The 14499-nt window shown below is 41.6% G+C and overlaps 1 protein-coding gene across 2 annotated transcripts in view; it reads left to right on the top strand.

The window, feature by feature from the left end:
- The window catches only part of VLDLR (very low density lipoprotein receptor), an 81253-nt gene that overhangs the window by 41788 nt on the left and 24966 nt on the right, over nt 1-14499 (top strand). For both annotated transcript variants that reach the window (XM_089656693.1, XM_089656694.1), the window contains exons 10-13: nt 232-403; nt 8085-8309; nt 9400-9518; nt 12059-12198. In XM_089656693.1, coding sequence (XP_089512819.1) covers nt 232-403; nt 8085-8309; nt 9400-9518; nt 12059-12198 — 656 coding nt within the window. The remainder of the gene's footprint in view (nt 1-231; nt 404-8084; nt 8310-9399; nt 9519-12058; nt 12199-14499) is intronic.

The raw sequence follows: 14499 nt of genomic DNA on the forward strand, positions 1-14499 counted from the left end.
AAAACTTCAAGAATCACTGTTGTAGTGGTGGACACTGTTCTCCCCTACCAAGGGGATCAGCCAGATATGGAATTATCTTACTTGCACTGGTTCAAGCAGGGCAAATGTAGCCATGCAAAAACTATACCTGGAGCTCAGCTTTAACAATGCTGGTTTTTATTCTGTATGTAGAATAGTGAAAATTGACTGAAATGTTGTTTGAATAGATTTTTATATTCTCTCCTGTTACAGGTAGGGAACCAAGTCTCATATTTACAAACCGCAGAGATATCCGGAAGGTTGGACTTGAAAGAAAGGAATATATTCAGTTGGTGGAGCAGTTGCGAAATACAGTGGCCCTGGATGCTGATATTCAAGGACAAAATCTGTTCTGGGCTGACATAAATCAAAAGGCAATATTTCGGTATGGCTATTCAGTCTAAATAGTAGCTTCAAGTAAACTTAAAATCTGCTTGTCAGATGCAATATGTTCTCCATACGCTTTCCATACATTGTACTGTACAGTTAATGTTTCCCCAGAAAGAACAATGGTCAACTTGTGGAGTGCATTGACCACTTTTTACACAAAGGCTTTAAAGTATTCACTGTTGTCTAATATTAAACCTAGATGTATTTCACCCCAACACAATTAGAGGTTGAATCACTTGTATGTATTACTCCAGTTTTCAGACTGCAGTTTCTAGTTAGTAGTAATATGTAAGTAAAACCGTTCAAACTAGCCATTTTACAACTTAAAGTAGATGTACACTTCAGCTGGATATCCTTTTTAGTTTTCCTTTACCCCATGTCACAGTAACACATGTGGCATCCAGGAAGTAGGCTTTAAACATGGGCGCTGCATATGTGTTTGTACTGCGAATTCGCTCCTAGCAGAGGGACCATGCTCCTCGCCAATTATCGGGACCCAGGACTCCCGATTTTTGCCGGTTACCTGATCACTGATGGCCAATCAGAGGCTAACACAGTAGTCAGTCAGCCTGTCCCAGTTTTTTTTTTTTTTTTTTTTTTTTTCCACAGTATGTTTTTTAGATAGGCAAAAAATATGTAGCTGTAGTAGGGCACAAAAACAATGGTGCTCAAACAGCAAATAACCTACAGATGTGGTTGTGCAATCCTCCAGAAACTTATTTTTGGTGGTTCTTTGACATGTTAGGTCAGTGGTGGTGAATTTATGGCATGCGTGCTGCAGCCCTTTCAGCATGCAAGCCAAGTTGCCCCAGCAGCATCAGATAACAGCGCACATGGGCTCCAAAGTGCATGCTTGGAAAGGAGTATGGCCAGGTGATGACCTCACGAGCCACGACTCTTCCGAGCTTTCACACCGTCGGTTAGTGTGCTGCCAAGGATACACGCGTCCATATATATATTTGGACATGGGCACAATTTGTGTTTTGTTTTTTTTTTTGTTTTTTGTTTTTTTTTTTGTTTTTTTTTTTGTGTTTTTTTTTTTGTGTTTTTTTCAAATATCTACCAAAACATATTCAAGCTATAGTTATATAATGGCTTAAAGTTCGCACTCAGGTTTAATTTGAGGGTATGTACATCCAAATTGGAGGAAGGGTTTAAGAATTACAGCTCTTAAAAGTAGCCATACCCCTCCCCCAAGGGACCAAAAGTAATTGGACAATTAAAATAATCAAAATGTTGATTTGTAATATTTTGAGAATCCTTTACTGGCAATGACTGCCTGAAGTCTGGGACCCATGGACATTACCAAAGACTGTTTCCTCCTTTCTGATGCTTTGCCAGGCTCTAACTGCAGCTGTCTTCAGTTGTTTGTGGGTCTTTCTGCCTTTTAGTGTTGCCTTCAGCAAGTGAAATGCATGCTCATTTGGGTTGAGATCAGGTGATTGACTTGGCCATTGCAGAATATTCCACTTTTCCTTCAAAAGCTCCTGGGTTGCTTTTGCAGTGTTTTGGATCATTGTCCAATCTGTACTGTGAAGTGCTGTCCAATCAACTTTGCTGAATCTGGGCTGACCGTATATCTGTAAACACTGCAGAATTCATCCGGCGGCTTCTGTCACATCAAACACCAATGACCCAGTGCCACTGGAAGCCATGTATGCCCATGCCATCGCACTGCCTTCACCATGTTTTACAGATGACGTGTGCTTTGGATCATGCGCTGTTCCAATCTTGGTTTCATCCATCCAAAGAATGCTTTTCCAGAACTGGTCGGGATTTTTTAGATGTTTTTGGCAAAGTCTAATCTGGCTCTTCTATTCGGGCTTATGAATGGTTTGCACCTTGTGGTGAACCCTCTGTATTTGCTCTTGTGAAGTCTTCTTCTCTTGATTTTACACTTTGACAATGATACGCCCACCTCCTGGAGAGTGCCCTTCACTTGTCTGGATGTTCTGAATGGGTTTATCTTTACCATAGTGAGCATCCTGCGATCATCAACCACTGTTGTCTTCTGTGGACGTCCATGCCTTTTGCTGAGCTCATCAGTGCGTTCTTTCCTCAGAATGTACCAAACTGTTGATTTGGCCACTCCTAATGTTGCCTAATCCACCTCTGATTGATTTGTTTTGTTTTTGAAGCCTTACAATGGCCTGTTTCACTTGCATGGACAGCTCCTTTTAATGTATGATGTAGGTTTACAGCAATAAATTTAAAATGCAAATACCACACTTAGAATCCACTCCAGACCTTTTACCTGCTTAACTGATAAAGAAATAATGGAGTAGCCCACACCTGGCCATGAAATCGCTTTTGATTCAACTGTCCAATTACTTTTGGTCCCTTGAAAAAGGGGGGATGACTACTCTTAAGAGCTGTAATTCCTAAACCATTCCTCCAATTTGGATGTGTATACCCTAAAATTAAACCTGAGAGTGTGCACTTTAAGCCCATATCCATTATATAACTATAGCTTGAATATGTTTTGGGAAATACCTGAGAAGAACTGGCTGTGTGTGGGGTTGGTTTTTTTTTTTTTTTTCCCACCTCCGTATTCAGGTTTAATTGCAGTGTTGGCACTTTGCGATTAAAAGTGGGTTTTGGGTTGCAGTTTGGGCACTCTGTCTCTAAAAGGCTTGCCATCACTGTTGGGTTATGGTAATAGCAGTAAATATATAAAATTATACAGTTTAACACCAGTTGCAATTGGGTCTGGGCGTTAAGGTGTTTTTTTACCTTTTTGGTCAGGAAGGGGTTAAGATACAAGCCTAAAGGACTGCGCCTTCAATCGCTAAAGCGAGATTTCTAACTATTATAAAATCACTAAAGCATTTGCATTTTCCAAGGACTGTTTAGATCTGCTTTAAATGTTATCACAAGACTGCTTATTGCATAAATAACTTTCAATTGATTAATATAGACCATGACCTAATAAAGCCCACTACCACTCAAGGGATTTCCTTTACCATTGGTGAAAGCATGTGTTATGGTTTCTGAATTATGTAATTGCTGTTAAACTTGTCATGTAAAGTGATCTACTAGTTTCCAAAATGTTACTTTGTTAACCAGTGTCTTAGGTCTAGCATTTTTTGCATTCCACTAAAGTGGCACATACTGGTATGCTATCTTAAACTACAGTGTAAGGACAGATTTTTACCCTCCATGTGTTTTCATCTGAAGGATAATATAGGTTTATCAAGGGCTTCAAAATTTTGGTAATCTGCAGGTTAGAGATTCTCTTCAAATGGGGAAAGATGCTATATGGAAATGCCTATCTTTTCTGAAAAATAGGAGGCATGGGGCATGATCTCAGTTCCAATAACTGTCATGAACCTTGTACTCTGCATTGACTGTGCAAATTCTTCTTGCATTGTTCTGCAGTAAGCAATAAAACCTCCTGAAGATCAATCGTTAAAAGGCAATATAAGTAAATGGTTCTTTTGGAAAACCTTGATGTTTCAACTTGCAATTCTATCCTATATAGTCAGCTTTTTATTTTGAGGACCATTTTATCTAGACCGAATTCATCTGTCAAAATGGTTGGCTAAAAATGTCTTACTTGCTTAATTGAATTTTATGCAGCCAAGCATTTTCATCTTGGAAATTTAAATGCTGATCTGAAGAGCAACAGAACTGAAACGTGGCGCAAGCTTTTTTTTTTTTTTTTTTTTTTTTTTTTTTTTTTAAAGCCACTTTTTTATTTCCAGGCCTTAGTTGTCTTTTAGCAGCTGCTAAATGCTTTCTTAAAGCTACTGCCAGCTCCATCATGAAGATCTCTAGTTTGGCTTTTTTAGACTGAACTTAAATGGTGCTTGTAGAAACCTGTCAGATCTTGTTGAAATGCCACAAACTAGTTTTTTAAACAAAAGCGCTTTCTGGAAGTGTTTGGCCACCGTTCTGCTTTAACCACCTTCGGGCCACCCACCTGCAATGTACTGCAGACAGGCGGCAGCTACAGGACCAGCAACGTACCAGTACGTCGCTGGTCCTTTTTGCCAACACGGGAGGCACTGTATGAATCAATCTGATTCAGAAAAGCTTTGCTCCTGTTCCTGGAGAGTTGATTGGTCCACAGTTCTCACATGGGGCCTATCCTAGCACCCTGTACCATGTGACCAGCTGGATCCAATCAGATCACTATTATATTGAACTGTTATGAACTTGACATATTCGTGACAGTTCAAAGAAAGCTTTGCATTGCAGAGCAATAATCTTCATTGCTCATGCCATGCAAAGTGTGAAGATGAAAATAGAACAGTATCGTATGTTACCATAGTAACATTGCATTACTTTAATGAAAAATCTTTAAAAAAAAATTATTTTGTTGCTAGAAAATTACTTTGAACGTGTGTGTGTGTGTGTGTGTGTGTGTGTGTGTGTTCGTTCCTGTAGGACAGGACTTGGGAGGGGTGGCAGGTCCCTTCCCACTGCTTATAAATGCGATCCAGCAGCTAATTAGCGGCTAGGATTGTTTTTCCATGAAAGCCAATCACCAGCTGAAAATGATACCAGGATGCCTGTAGCTTTAGGCATCATCCCAGTATAGCCACTCAAAGTCCAGCAATGTACCAGTACATTGCTTGTCCATGTTTAACATATATGTAACAGCAGAGAACACAAGCATATGAATCTGGTCTGTGAACCAATTCAGTCTTTGTAATACCCATGTTGAGGGCTAGGCCCAAAAAAGTTCTAAATTTGGAAGCCATGATGGGTTTCCATGCAAATAGTCTGGCAGGAGGTGTGTGTGTGTGTGTGTGGTGTGTGTCTTTTGGCCCACAATCGATTGGTACAAATTGTCTGAAAAACAGCGGTAGGGCTAAACTCTAGTGCTGGCAGCTAATGGGATTGATCTGCCAACACTGCGTTTTTGGGGACACTTTACAAAAGGACACTAGTATAGTTCTATTTTCACAGATCAATATATTGGTCACAGACACTATACTAGTAATGGAAGTGACCTAAAGCACAAGTGCAACAGTGTGTGGGCAATCCAATGCTAGCTAGCGAACTCTGACTGGGAGGGAAGCTAACTGACCCTGACACTATCTGATGTCAGTAGGGGCAGTCATACAGTGAAATTCTATAACTGACACTATACTAATGGTGCTGGGTGATCAAAGGGTTAATAGGGGGCGATCAGCGTCAAGTGTGTGTGTGTATAATGTAGTGCAGTGATCCGTCTCTCCATGGACGGCATAGGGGGCAGCGGGGCACGCACATCTGGAAAGATTATGTCGCTTTGCCCAGAACTGCTACTTACCCACACAAGCAAAAACAACCCCCCCCCCCGCAAAGAAAAAAAAATATGTTTTCTGTTTATCACAAAAAAGAAAATTGGTGATCAAATACCACCTAAAGAGAGCTCTATTTTTCTGTGGGGAAAGACATAAATTTTGTTGAGTACAGCATTGCATGACCACGCAATTACTAGTTGAAATAGCAGTGCCGAATGGCAAAAAATTGCCTGGTCATTAAGGGGGGTAAATCTTCCAGAGGGAAAGTGCTTAATTTTTACTTTGTAGCTTTTGGAAACCATTCCAGATTGTGACTAAAACGGTATATATGCACTTAAACTGTCTAGCCATTTACAAATGCCTCCTGGAGGTTGATCACTCGGTTTACCATTCCTGCCTTTCCAGGGTCAGCTTGCTACTCAGTGAGTAGGCTGAAGGCAGTGATGCAGGAAGCTGAATTCCTGAATTAAGTAAATCCTTGTGATAAGTGATAGTGCTGATGATTATCCCATGTGAGTTATTGTGCTAGGTGAGGACAGCTGCAGCAACATGTGCACAGGTGTGACCCCTATATTACATCAGACGTGTGATGGGAATTACACCAGAAATTTGCTGTTTGTTTGGCCACATTATTTTTATACCAGCCACTTGTCTTCCTGCACCCATTTCAGCTTTCTGGGCCTCCTGCATTTTCATGTAAACAAAGGTTGTCTTACCACATGCATTCTTGTGTATGACATTTCTATAATTCACTGTCTGTAATCTCCTTTCTACAGTATTATCTTGGCATGTATCCTATGGAAACCTAAGGCCCTTACCCTGTGATTTCTACTGGCTCTGCAACAAATACCCTTTCCTTGAACCTTTCCTGAGCTTTTGACTTTACTGCTTGTCCTTTTTTTGAGTCTTTAAGCATGGATTTTAGTAGCAGGCTTTGTTTGCAATAACCTTGCAAAGTGTTGAAAAGCCGTAAATGTTACACTTTTTTTTCTGTATTTAAATATTGCCTGTACAATATACCAAAATGACCTTTTTGTCAGGCTTCAGAACTTTGTATTGGCAGTCTTGGCTCTTAAAATGTCCATAGTGTAGCCATCAGCCTTTTTTGAGGCAATGCAGCAGGTTTTTTCATGTTTTAACAAATCCTGTATAAACAAGTTCCTCACAACATGTTTGTAGTTTTTTGTGTTTTTTTTTTTAGCTACTTTCACACTGATCTGCTGCAAAAAACGCATATGCGTTTCTGTGTTTGCAATGCATTGTCTGTGTTTATGCATTCCCCCTCCCCCTTACTGCACAAAAAATGCAGCAAGCAGGACTTTGAAAAACACACCAGACCCGCAAAGGATCAGTGTGAATAGTTCCATAGGAATATATGGCCACCTGTTCTACTTAAAGCAAAAATGGATTAGTGTGAAAGCCACCTTATGTGATCATTAACCAATTCAATACCGTGCAATTTTACACCTTCCTGCACAGGCCATTTTTCACGTTTCAGCGCTCACACACTTTGAATGACAATTGCGCGGTCATACAACATTGTACCCAAACTAAAATTTTATCATTTTCTTCACACAACTAGAACTTTCTTTTGGTGGTATTTAATCACCGCTGGGGTTTTTTTTTTTTTTTTTTTGCTAACTTAACTTTGCAAACTATGGTATAGATCTGAATATTGGTCAATCCTGAAGTACTGACAGCCAATCTAATTTCTTGAGGTCCAAGAATGTCAGAATAGTACAGATATCCCCAAATGACCCCTTTTTACAGAGTAGACAGTCCGACGTACTTCATAAGAGGCATGGTGAGTTTTTTGAAGTTGTGTTTTTTTTTTTTTTTGTTTTTTTTTTTTTTTGTGCTTAGCTGTGATTTGGTCACAGCTAATCACATGACATGTGCATGTGATTAGCTGTGACCATTCACTGCTAGGCACTAGTATACAATGGATGGCATGAATGAAGCCATCCATTGTATACAACTGTCATGTGACCTGCTGTGATTGGTCACAGCAGGTCACATGGTACCAGCAACGGGGGCCGGTACTCAGATCTGTCATCGGCCGTGTCCGAGGTACACGGCCGGTGACAGATCGCGCGGCTCTGCATTAACGCAAACTGCGCATGTGCGGGAGCACCCGGAATGCCGAAGCACTTTTGAAGCCGCCGGGCGGCTAATGGTTAAGCACCTGTGAATTAGTGGGATCATAGTTTGGGCTGAAATACTGAATTTTGTCGTATTTTTGCCCCCTGAATTTTGTCGTATTTTTGCCCCCCTCAATTTCTAAGCATGGCCTGTATTTAGAAAGGGGTAGAATGCATTTTGGGGGCAGATAAGTAGGGAAGGAGGGAAATAAAGAATGGCGTTTAATGAAATATTTTGGTTGACCGGTTTACTTCATGATGTATAAGCTATTAACCGTTAAAATGCTTTTCTTTCTTCCAGAGCATCGATGGATATTCGTGACAGAATAGGACACCATATGAAGGTTGTAGAAGGCCTGCACACTCCTACAGCCATTGCTGTTGACTGGATCTACAAGAATATTTATTGGGCAGATGTTGGTTTGAAGACCATCTCCGTGTCAAATTTCAGTGGGTCTAAAAGGAGGGTCTTATTCAGCACACAGTTGAATGATCCATCATCCATAGCTATTGATCCTATATCTGGGTAATTTTTGTCCTTTTTGTAATTTAATGAATAAATAAGGCTTGGCAAGGCATATGTCCTTTTGCTTTTGTTTACAAAGGGGAAAAAAAAACAAACAAGACAAATCGCATGGTTATGCTCTAAAGGGGCATTGTGGACAGCTTTAGTAAATAAACCCCAGACTCCCTTCTGCATAGAAACCAATCAGCTTCTAACCTCAGCTTGTTCAATGAAGCTTTGGCAATGAAACCTGGAAGCAGATTGGTTTCTATGCAGAAGGGAGTCTGATTTTGGACACTCCAGCTTTAGTAAATAAACCCCTTTGCCTCATTGGATTGTAGTAACATTCAAGACAGGTAAGGTTTCTGCAGTCTGGATTAGAATTGTCTAATTGGTTCACTGCTATCTCTGGTCTGTGGGTCCCTTTAATGAAAAGTCCCAAGCTGGAGAGAGTCCTTAATCTGCAATAGTCTGGGAAAAGTATAGTCTCCTAATTGCTTTTAGATATGCTCAAAGAAACCTCACATAACCCCTCCCAGGGTATTTCTTGGGTAATCCTGTCCCATTACCCACACTTACCTGCTGCTCTAACTCTTAGATTGTAAGTTTGATTAGGCATGTACATTTTATGTGTTTTTTGCAGTTCATGTGTAGTCTTACCCTACATTCACACTGAGCTGAGTGTGTGTTTGGCCAGGTGTTTGAGTTGTGTGGTTTGTTTCCTTTCCTCCCTTTTTTTTTTTTTTTTTTTTTTTTTTTTTTATTTTGTAGGTGCGGTTTTTGAGTTGAAAAAAAGCTTCTTTCCACTGTTCTGAGCATTTTGTCCCCATAGACGTGAATGGAAAACACCTGGTCTGTGTAAAAAGTAGTGAAAGTACATTTTTGAGCTGCAGGCATTTTTACAGGCAACGGGACGCTCAAGTGTGAACAGGGGCCATTAGAAATAATGGGATTTTACTTAAGCATGTTTCAGCTCGAAGCTCACAGTCAAGTGTGAACAGAGTCTTTAGGCATTTTGGTTTCCATTACGGAGGGATAGTGAACACTAGGACACAGTAGTGGCTTTACTTTTTATCCAGGCTGACTTGTTGCTTGGACTTTTCAATTTCAGATTTATCTACTGGTCAGACTGGGGAGAAGCTGCCAGAATTGAAAAGGCCGGAATGAATGGAATAGACCGTCAGTCACTGGTTACAACTGATATCCAGCGCCCAAGTGGAATTGTTTTGGGTAAGCTATTTTGTAAAGGTTTTCTGCAAATTGTAACTTGGACAAAGCTCCCTAGTTTTAGATTAAGAGAATAGGAACCTCTGGACTGAATATCTGTGTCTGAAGCTAGGCACAGTCTTGTTGAATGTTTCTGCTGCAGTGCTTTGAGCTCAGAGTGCCCTGACATCTGAACAAGAGGGAGCTTTGTGGCTGTTGGGTCTCATGGTGGCCTTCTTTGAAACTGGGCGTATAGCACCTCACTTTGACCATTGTACCATACTGCCAGAATGCTGTGTTGCAAACAGACTTTTTCCTTGAACCCCCCTATAAGTCTGAACTGCAAAGAGCTCTCTGGAGTTGGAAGCATTTTTCCTCCAATCTTCCTTTTTTTTTTTTTAATTTTGAGCAGGACCTTATTCTGACCCTGTCGGCCAGTAGCTCTATCCTGTAAGGAGCATTTCTTGGTGTTGGACAAGGTCTCCCAAATATAGACTCTACCTTCCACCTTAGGATTGTCTTCCTTGCTCTGGCTTCAAAATCTTCCAGGGAAATTTTCTCTTGCTGTGGAGCGAGCTTAGTTACTTCTCAGCTACAGCTGCTTATAGGAATGTGAATTCTTGGTTCCAACAAGGGTCTTACTACCTCACTTCACCATTTGCCAATAGAATCAGACAAGTTCTTAGAGCATGTTGTATGAAGGATAGGTTTCTTCCGTGTTCAAGGACACTCTAATAGATATACTAGATATGTTAGTGCTTCATAGGCCTTTCAGCAACTGGCTTTCTCAGATTTGCAAGTCTGCCACCTTTTTTGCTTCTGTTAACACAAAGTTCTAACTGCTAGATGTTCATTCCTTATCTGATGCCAGTTTTGGCCATAAGATGCTACAAGCTGCTTGGTCTAAGCCTTATTTGTTTTTTTTTTATTGGGATTTTCTGGCCTTTTAACTAGTTGCCGACCGCAGATAGCTGAATGACGGCTGCACTGCGGCCGGCCAGTTCTCAGTGGACGTCATAGGACTGCCTCCCAGAACGCGCTCTCCTGCGCGCCCCAGGCGATCTCCGTGATGGCTGTGTCCTACGGACACAGCTGATCACGTGATGTGGTAAAAGGCCTTTTACCACGTGATCAGCGGTGTCCAATGACACGTTGATCAGAGGGAAATGAAAGTGCCGGTTCTCGGCTGCACTTTCCTCACGCTGTCAGATCGTGAGGAAAGTACTGCTGAGAACCGGCAGTTGTCAGAGCGGGGATCGGCACCGATCATCAGTGCCCTGATGATCGATGCCCAGCAGTGCCACCCGCAAGTTCCGCCCACCTGTGCCCAGCAGTGCGCCCACTAGCTCCACCCACCTGTGCCCAGCAGTGCAGCCACCTGTGCCACTCTGCAGTGTCACACACCTGTGCCCAGAAGTGCCACCCACCTGTGCCCGCCCAGTCAGTGCCGCCAGTCAGTGCCCAGCAGTGATGCCAGTCAGTGCCGTCTATCAGTACCCATCATCAGTGTCACCTATCAGTGCTGCATATTAGTGCCGCCTATCCGTGACACCTCATTAGTGCTGTCTCAGTGCCGCCTATCCGTGCCACCTCATTAGTACTGCCTATCAGTGCCCTTTAGTGCTGCCCATCAGTGCCGCCTATCAGTGCCCATCAGTGCTGCCTCATCAACGTACATCAGTGAAGGAGAAAAAATACCTGTTTGAAAAATTTTATAATAGAAACACTTTTTTTTTTCTCAAATTTTTTGCACTTTTTTTTATTTATAGCGCAAAAAGTAAAGCGCCCAGCGGCGATTAAATACCACCAAAAGAAAGCTCTATTTGTGAGAAAAAAATGATCAAAATTTCATATGGGTACAATGTTGCATGACCGCGCAATTGTCAAAGTGCGGCAGCGCTGAAAGCTGAAAATTGGCCTGGTAAATAAGGGGGTATAAGTGCCTGGTAGGCAAATTGACACTGTGTGTGTGTGTGTGTGTGTGTGTGTGTGTATACATGGCAGTGTAACCTTTTTATTCCACATTATCAACAAGTATACAAGTGCTATCGTAAATTATATACATAGTCTGGCTGAAAAGACAAATGTCCATCCTGTTCAACCATGAAAAAAAAAATTAGAATCCTATACCCACAGTTGATCAGAGGAAGGCAAAAAAACCCAGCAAAGCATGATCCAACTTGCTCCTGCAGGGAAAAAAATTTCATCCTGATCACCTAAGAGGCAGTCGGTATGTCTGAGAAATTATGGTTGGGGCTCCAGAACTGTACAGGGCATACTTGCCCTGTGTCACATAACCTTGCAAACAAAAGAGAAACCGCCTCATCTCAGTATGAAAGCCTCTCCTCTAGTTGATTCAGTATGGGGCCTCTTGCCATTGTTTGCTGTGGTGTTTACCTCTTGGTAGGACTGCTTTTTTGTAAATTATACTATAGTCCTGTCATATAAAATTGAAAGTTGGATTTTGGTGTGTGCCTGGAGAATTAAAAACTGTTCTTACCAATAGCATAGTAAAATGATATTCCTTTTTGGCTCTCATATCTTCTTCTTCTTTACTTCTGTAGATTTGGTGAAAAGCCGTCTCTATTGGCTTGATTTGAAGCTGCACCAGCTCTGCAGCGTGGATCTAAATGGCCAGAACCGCCGGATTATCTTGAAATCACATGAATTTCTGGCTTATCCTCTTGCCCTTACAATTTTTGAGGTATTTAATCTTTCATGTAGTTGATTTGGCTGTTTTATTCATCACTTAAGATAGCATATGTATAGAAAAAACTTTTATCCATTTTGGATAGAGTAGGGAAGAGTTTAAAATGTGTGGGGTTTTTTTTTTTTTTTGGTTTTTTGTTTTTGAAACGGGGGAATAAAACCCCTGTCTGGCACAAACGCAGGGGGACTCTAAGTCCTAGATGGCCATAAAAACCCAAGTTTCAGGATATGGCCAGTAAGAATCTTCAGTAGTCAGGCAAAACTGAGGGCTGCTATCCTACTAAATAAAACAATTCTTTAATGCAAAGAGATTTGCCATTGTTAAAAATGTAAGTAAATTCACAACTTTATACCGGGTTTAAAAAAAAAAAAAAAAAAAAAAATTGTGCTGTTTGGGCAATTCCTTCCTGTCCTGACAACAATGATGTGCTTCCTACTCAATGCAGAAAAAGCTAAAGAAGCCCTGGATAGCAGAAAAACAGACTTGTTATCTAACCTTCCCTACTCTTTCTAGAGCAGAGGTTGGAACCCATCTGGTTTTACTTCTATCTAACGCTTTTTTTTTTTTTTTTAGATTATATTTTGTGGAGCAGGGTTGCAGACTTTCATCGTGGGCTGCATCAGTATTATGGTTGCCCCCCAAGGGCCAGTTGTATCTGTAAAACTATAAATGTATCCACTTATCATATGAAATTATTGCATCTCCATTCAATGATTACGGGTTTAAGACTTGAGCTGTGAAGTGCAGGTGCCGATTGGCATGGAGCCCACTCACTCCTGTAGAAGATGTCTGATTTTGAAGTCTGAAAAAGGTCTCACACTGCTGGTATCCACAAGAAGCTTTATTAGACTGCTCAGACAGAACATGGTGGTTCCATTCTGCCAGTCCAGTGCAGTCTCCAATAAACGTTTTTTTTTTTTTTTTTTTCTGATATAGAAGTGTATTAGTCTCATAAGCAGTTGTCCAGAACACCCCACCCCTCTACATCAGATGTCTAGAGTTCCCCGCCCTTCTTTACATAAGTGCACCCCCCTTACCTTGTGCTGCTGCCAGGTAGAAGCTGGGGGCAGAATTGGGAAGCAGTGTATTGTCTGGAGGAGGACCAGAGGCGTGCTGGAGACAGTGCCTGGTCTCAGCATTCAGCAGACTAGCAGCGAAGGGGGTGCTGGGGCTACAGAAAGTTGCAGGATCTGTATGAGGCGTTCTTTCTCTCTGCTGGCAACTGAGGCATTGTGAAGGACAGACTAGGTTTATGTTGTAGCTGTATGAAAGGTGTGAACTACATGAAATGGCCTGACTCTGTTGCAAAAGTGCAGGGTCCTCAGACAGGTTCCTGGTTTGTCTTCCTGGTTTGTTCATTTGTTTTGTCCAGTTAGCAATAGTCTGGCAAATGGGCATGACGGCAATATCTGCCTTTACCAGTCCTGCCCTACATCCAAAAAACAACCTTTTCAAGATTTCTAGTGAAAAATACAGTTTCAAAATCGAATGGGTTAATCTGCCCCATACTGGACTTGAAATTTCTAAACAGATTGCATGTACCAAAATTCCGGATGTAGTCAGAATCTGTCATTGCTTCTTTAAGATGTGGGGGATTCCTGGCATGAGTAGACTCCCTATCTACATATCCCCTCTTCCTCATATCAGCATTATCTAGATTTTTTCTGTGGAGGATAAATGCTTCCAATTTGTAGCACCAGCACTTGGGCTATCCTCTGCACCCTAGAGTGTTCACAAAAGTGGTGACACACTTCTGTGAAATCAATGCTATGGGTTTGCAAAAGAGCCTGGTTACCTAGACAGCCACTTGCTGAGGACTCTGCAGCCAGCACCTTGGCTGTCAACATTCATAGGATGATTTAGTTCCTTCAAATCTTTAGCTGGATAAACAACCTTACAAAGTCTGCCCTCCAGCCCTCACACTGTCTGGAGTACTTGGATCTAATCCTGAACACTGCCCGAGCCAGAATTTTCTGTCCCCAGGAGAATGTTTCTTCCCTAAGGTCTCACATGAGGACCATTGAATCAATACTGCAGTCCTCAGCCCATGTCTGCATGAGGGTTTGCAGCTTGATCGTATCCTTTCCTTTTAAAGCGGTTCCCTTTGACAGTTTTTTTTCTCTCCAGACCTCTTCAAGCATCCTCAACTGGGAAGCCAAAATGTCCCATCAATTTTTTTGGAACATGGAGATCTGATGGCTCTTTAACACTAAATCTCCCTTCTATAAGGTCACACAGGATACGTTCTGGCAGTGTCTTACACAAACCATAGAAGCCCCAGAAGCTGCCATAAAC

This window comes from Staurois parvus, unplaced genomic scaffold (genome assembly GCF_062004578.1).
Source record: "Staurois parvus isolate SC_StPar_1 unplaced genomic scaffold, SC_StPar_1.0 ptg000929l, whole genome shotgun sequence".
Lineage (NCBI taxonomy): Eukaryota > Metazoa > Chordata > Amphibia > Anura > Ranidae > Staurois > Staurois parvus.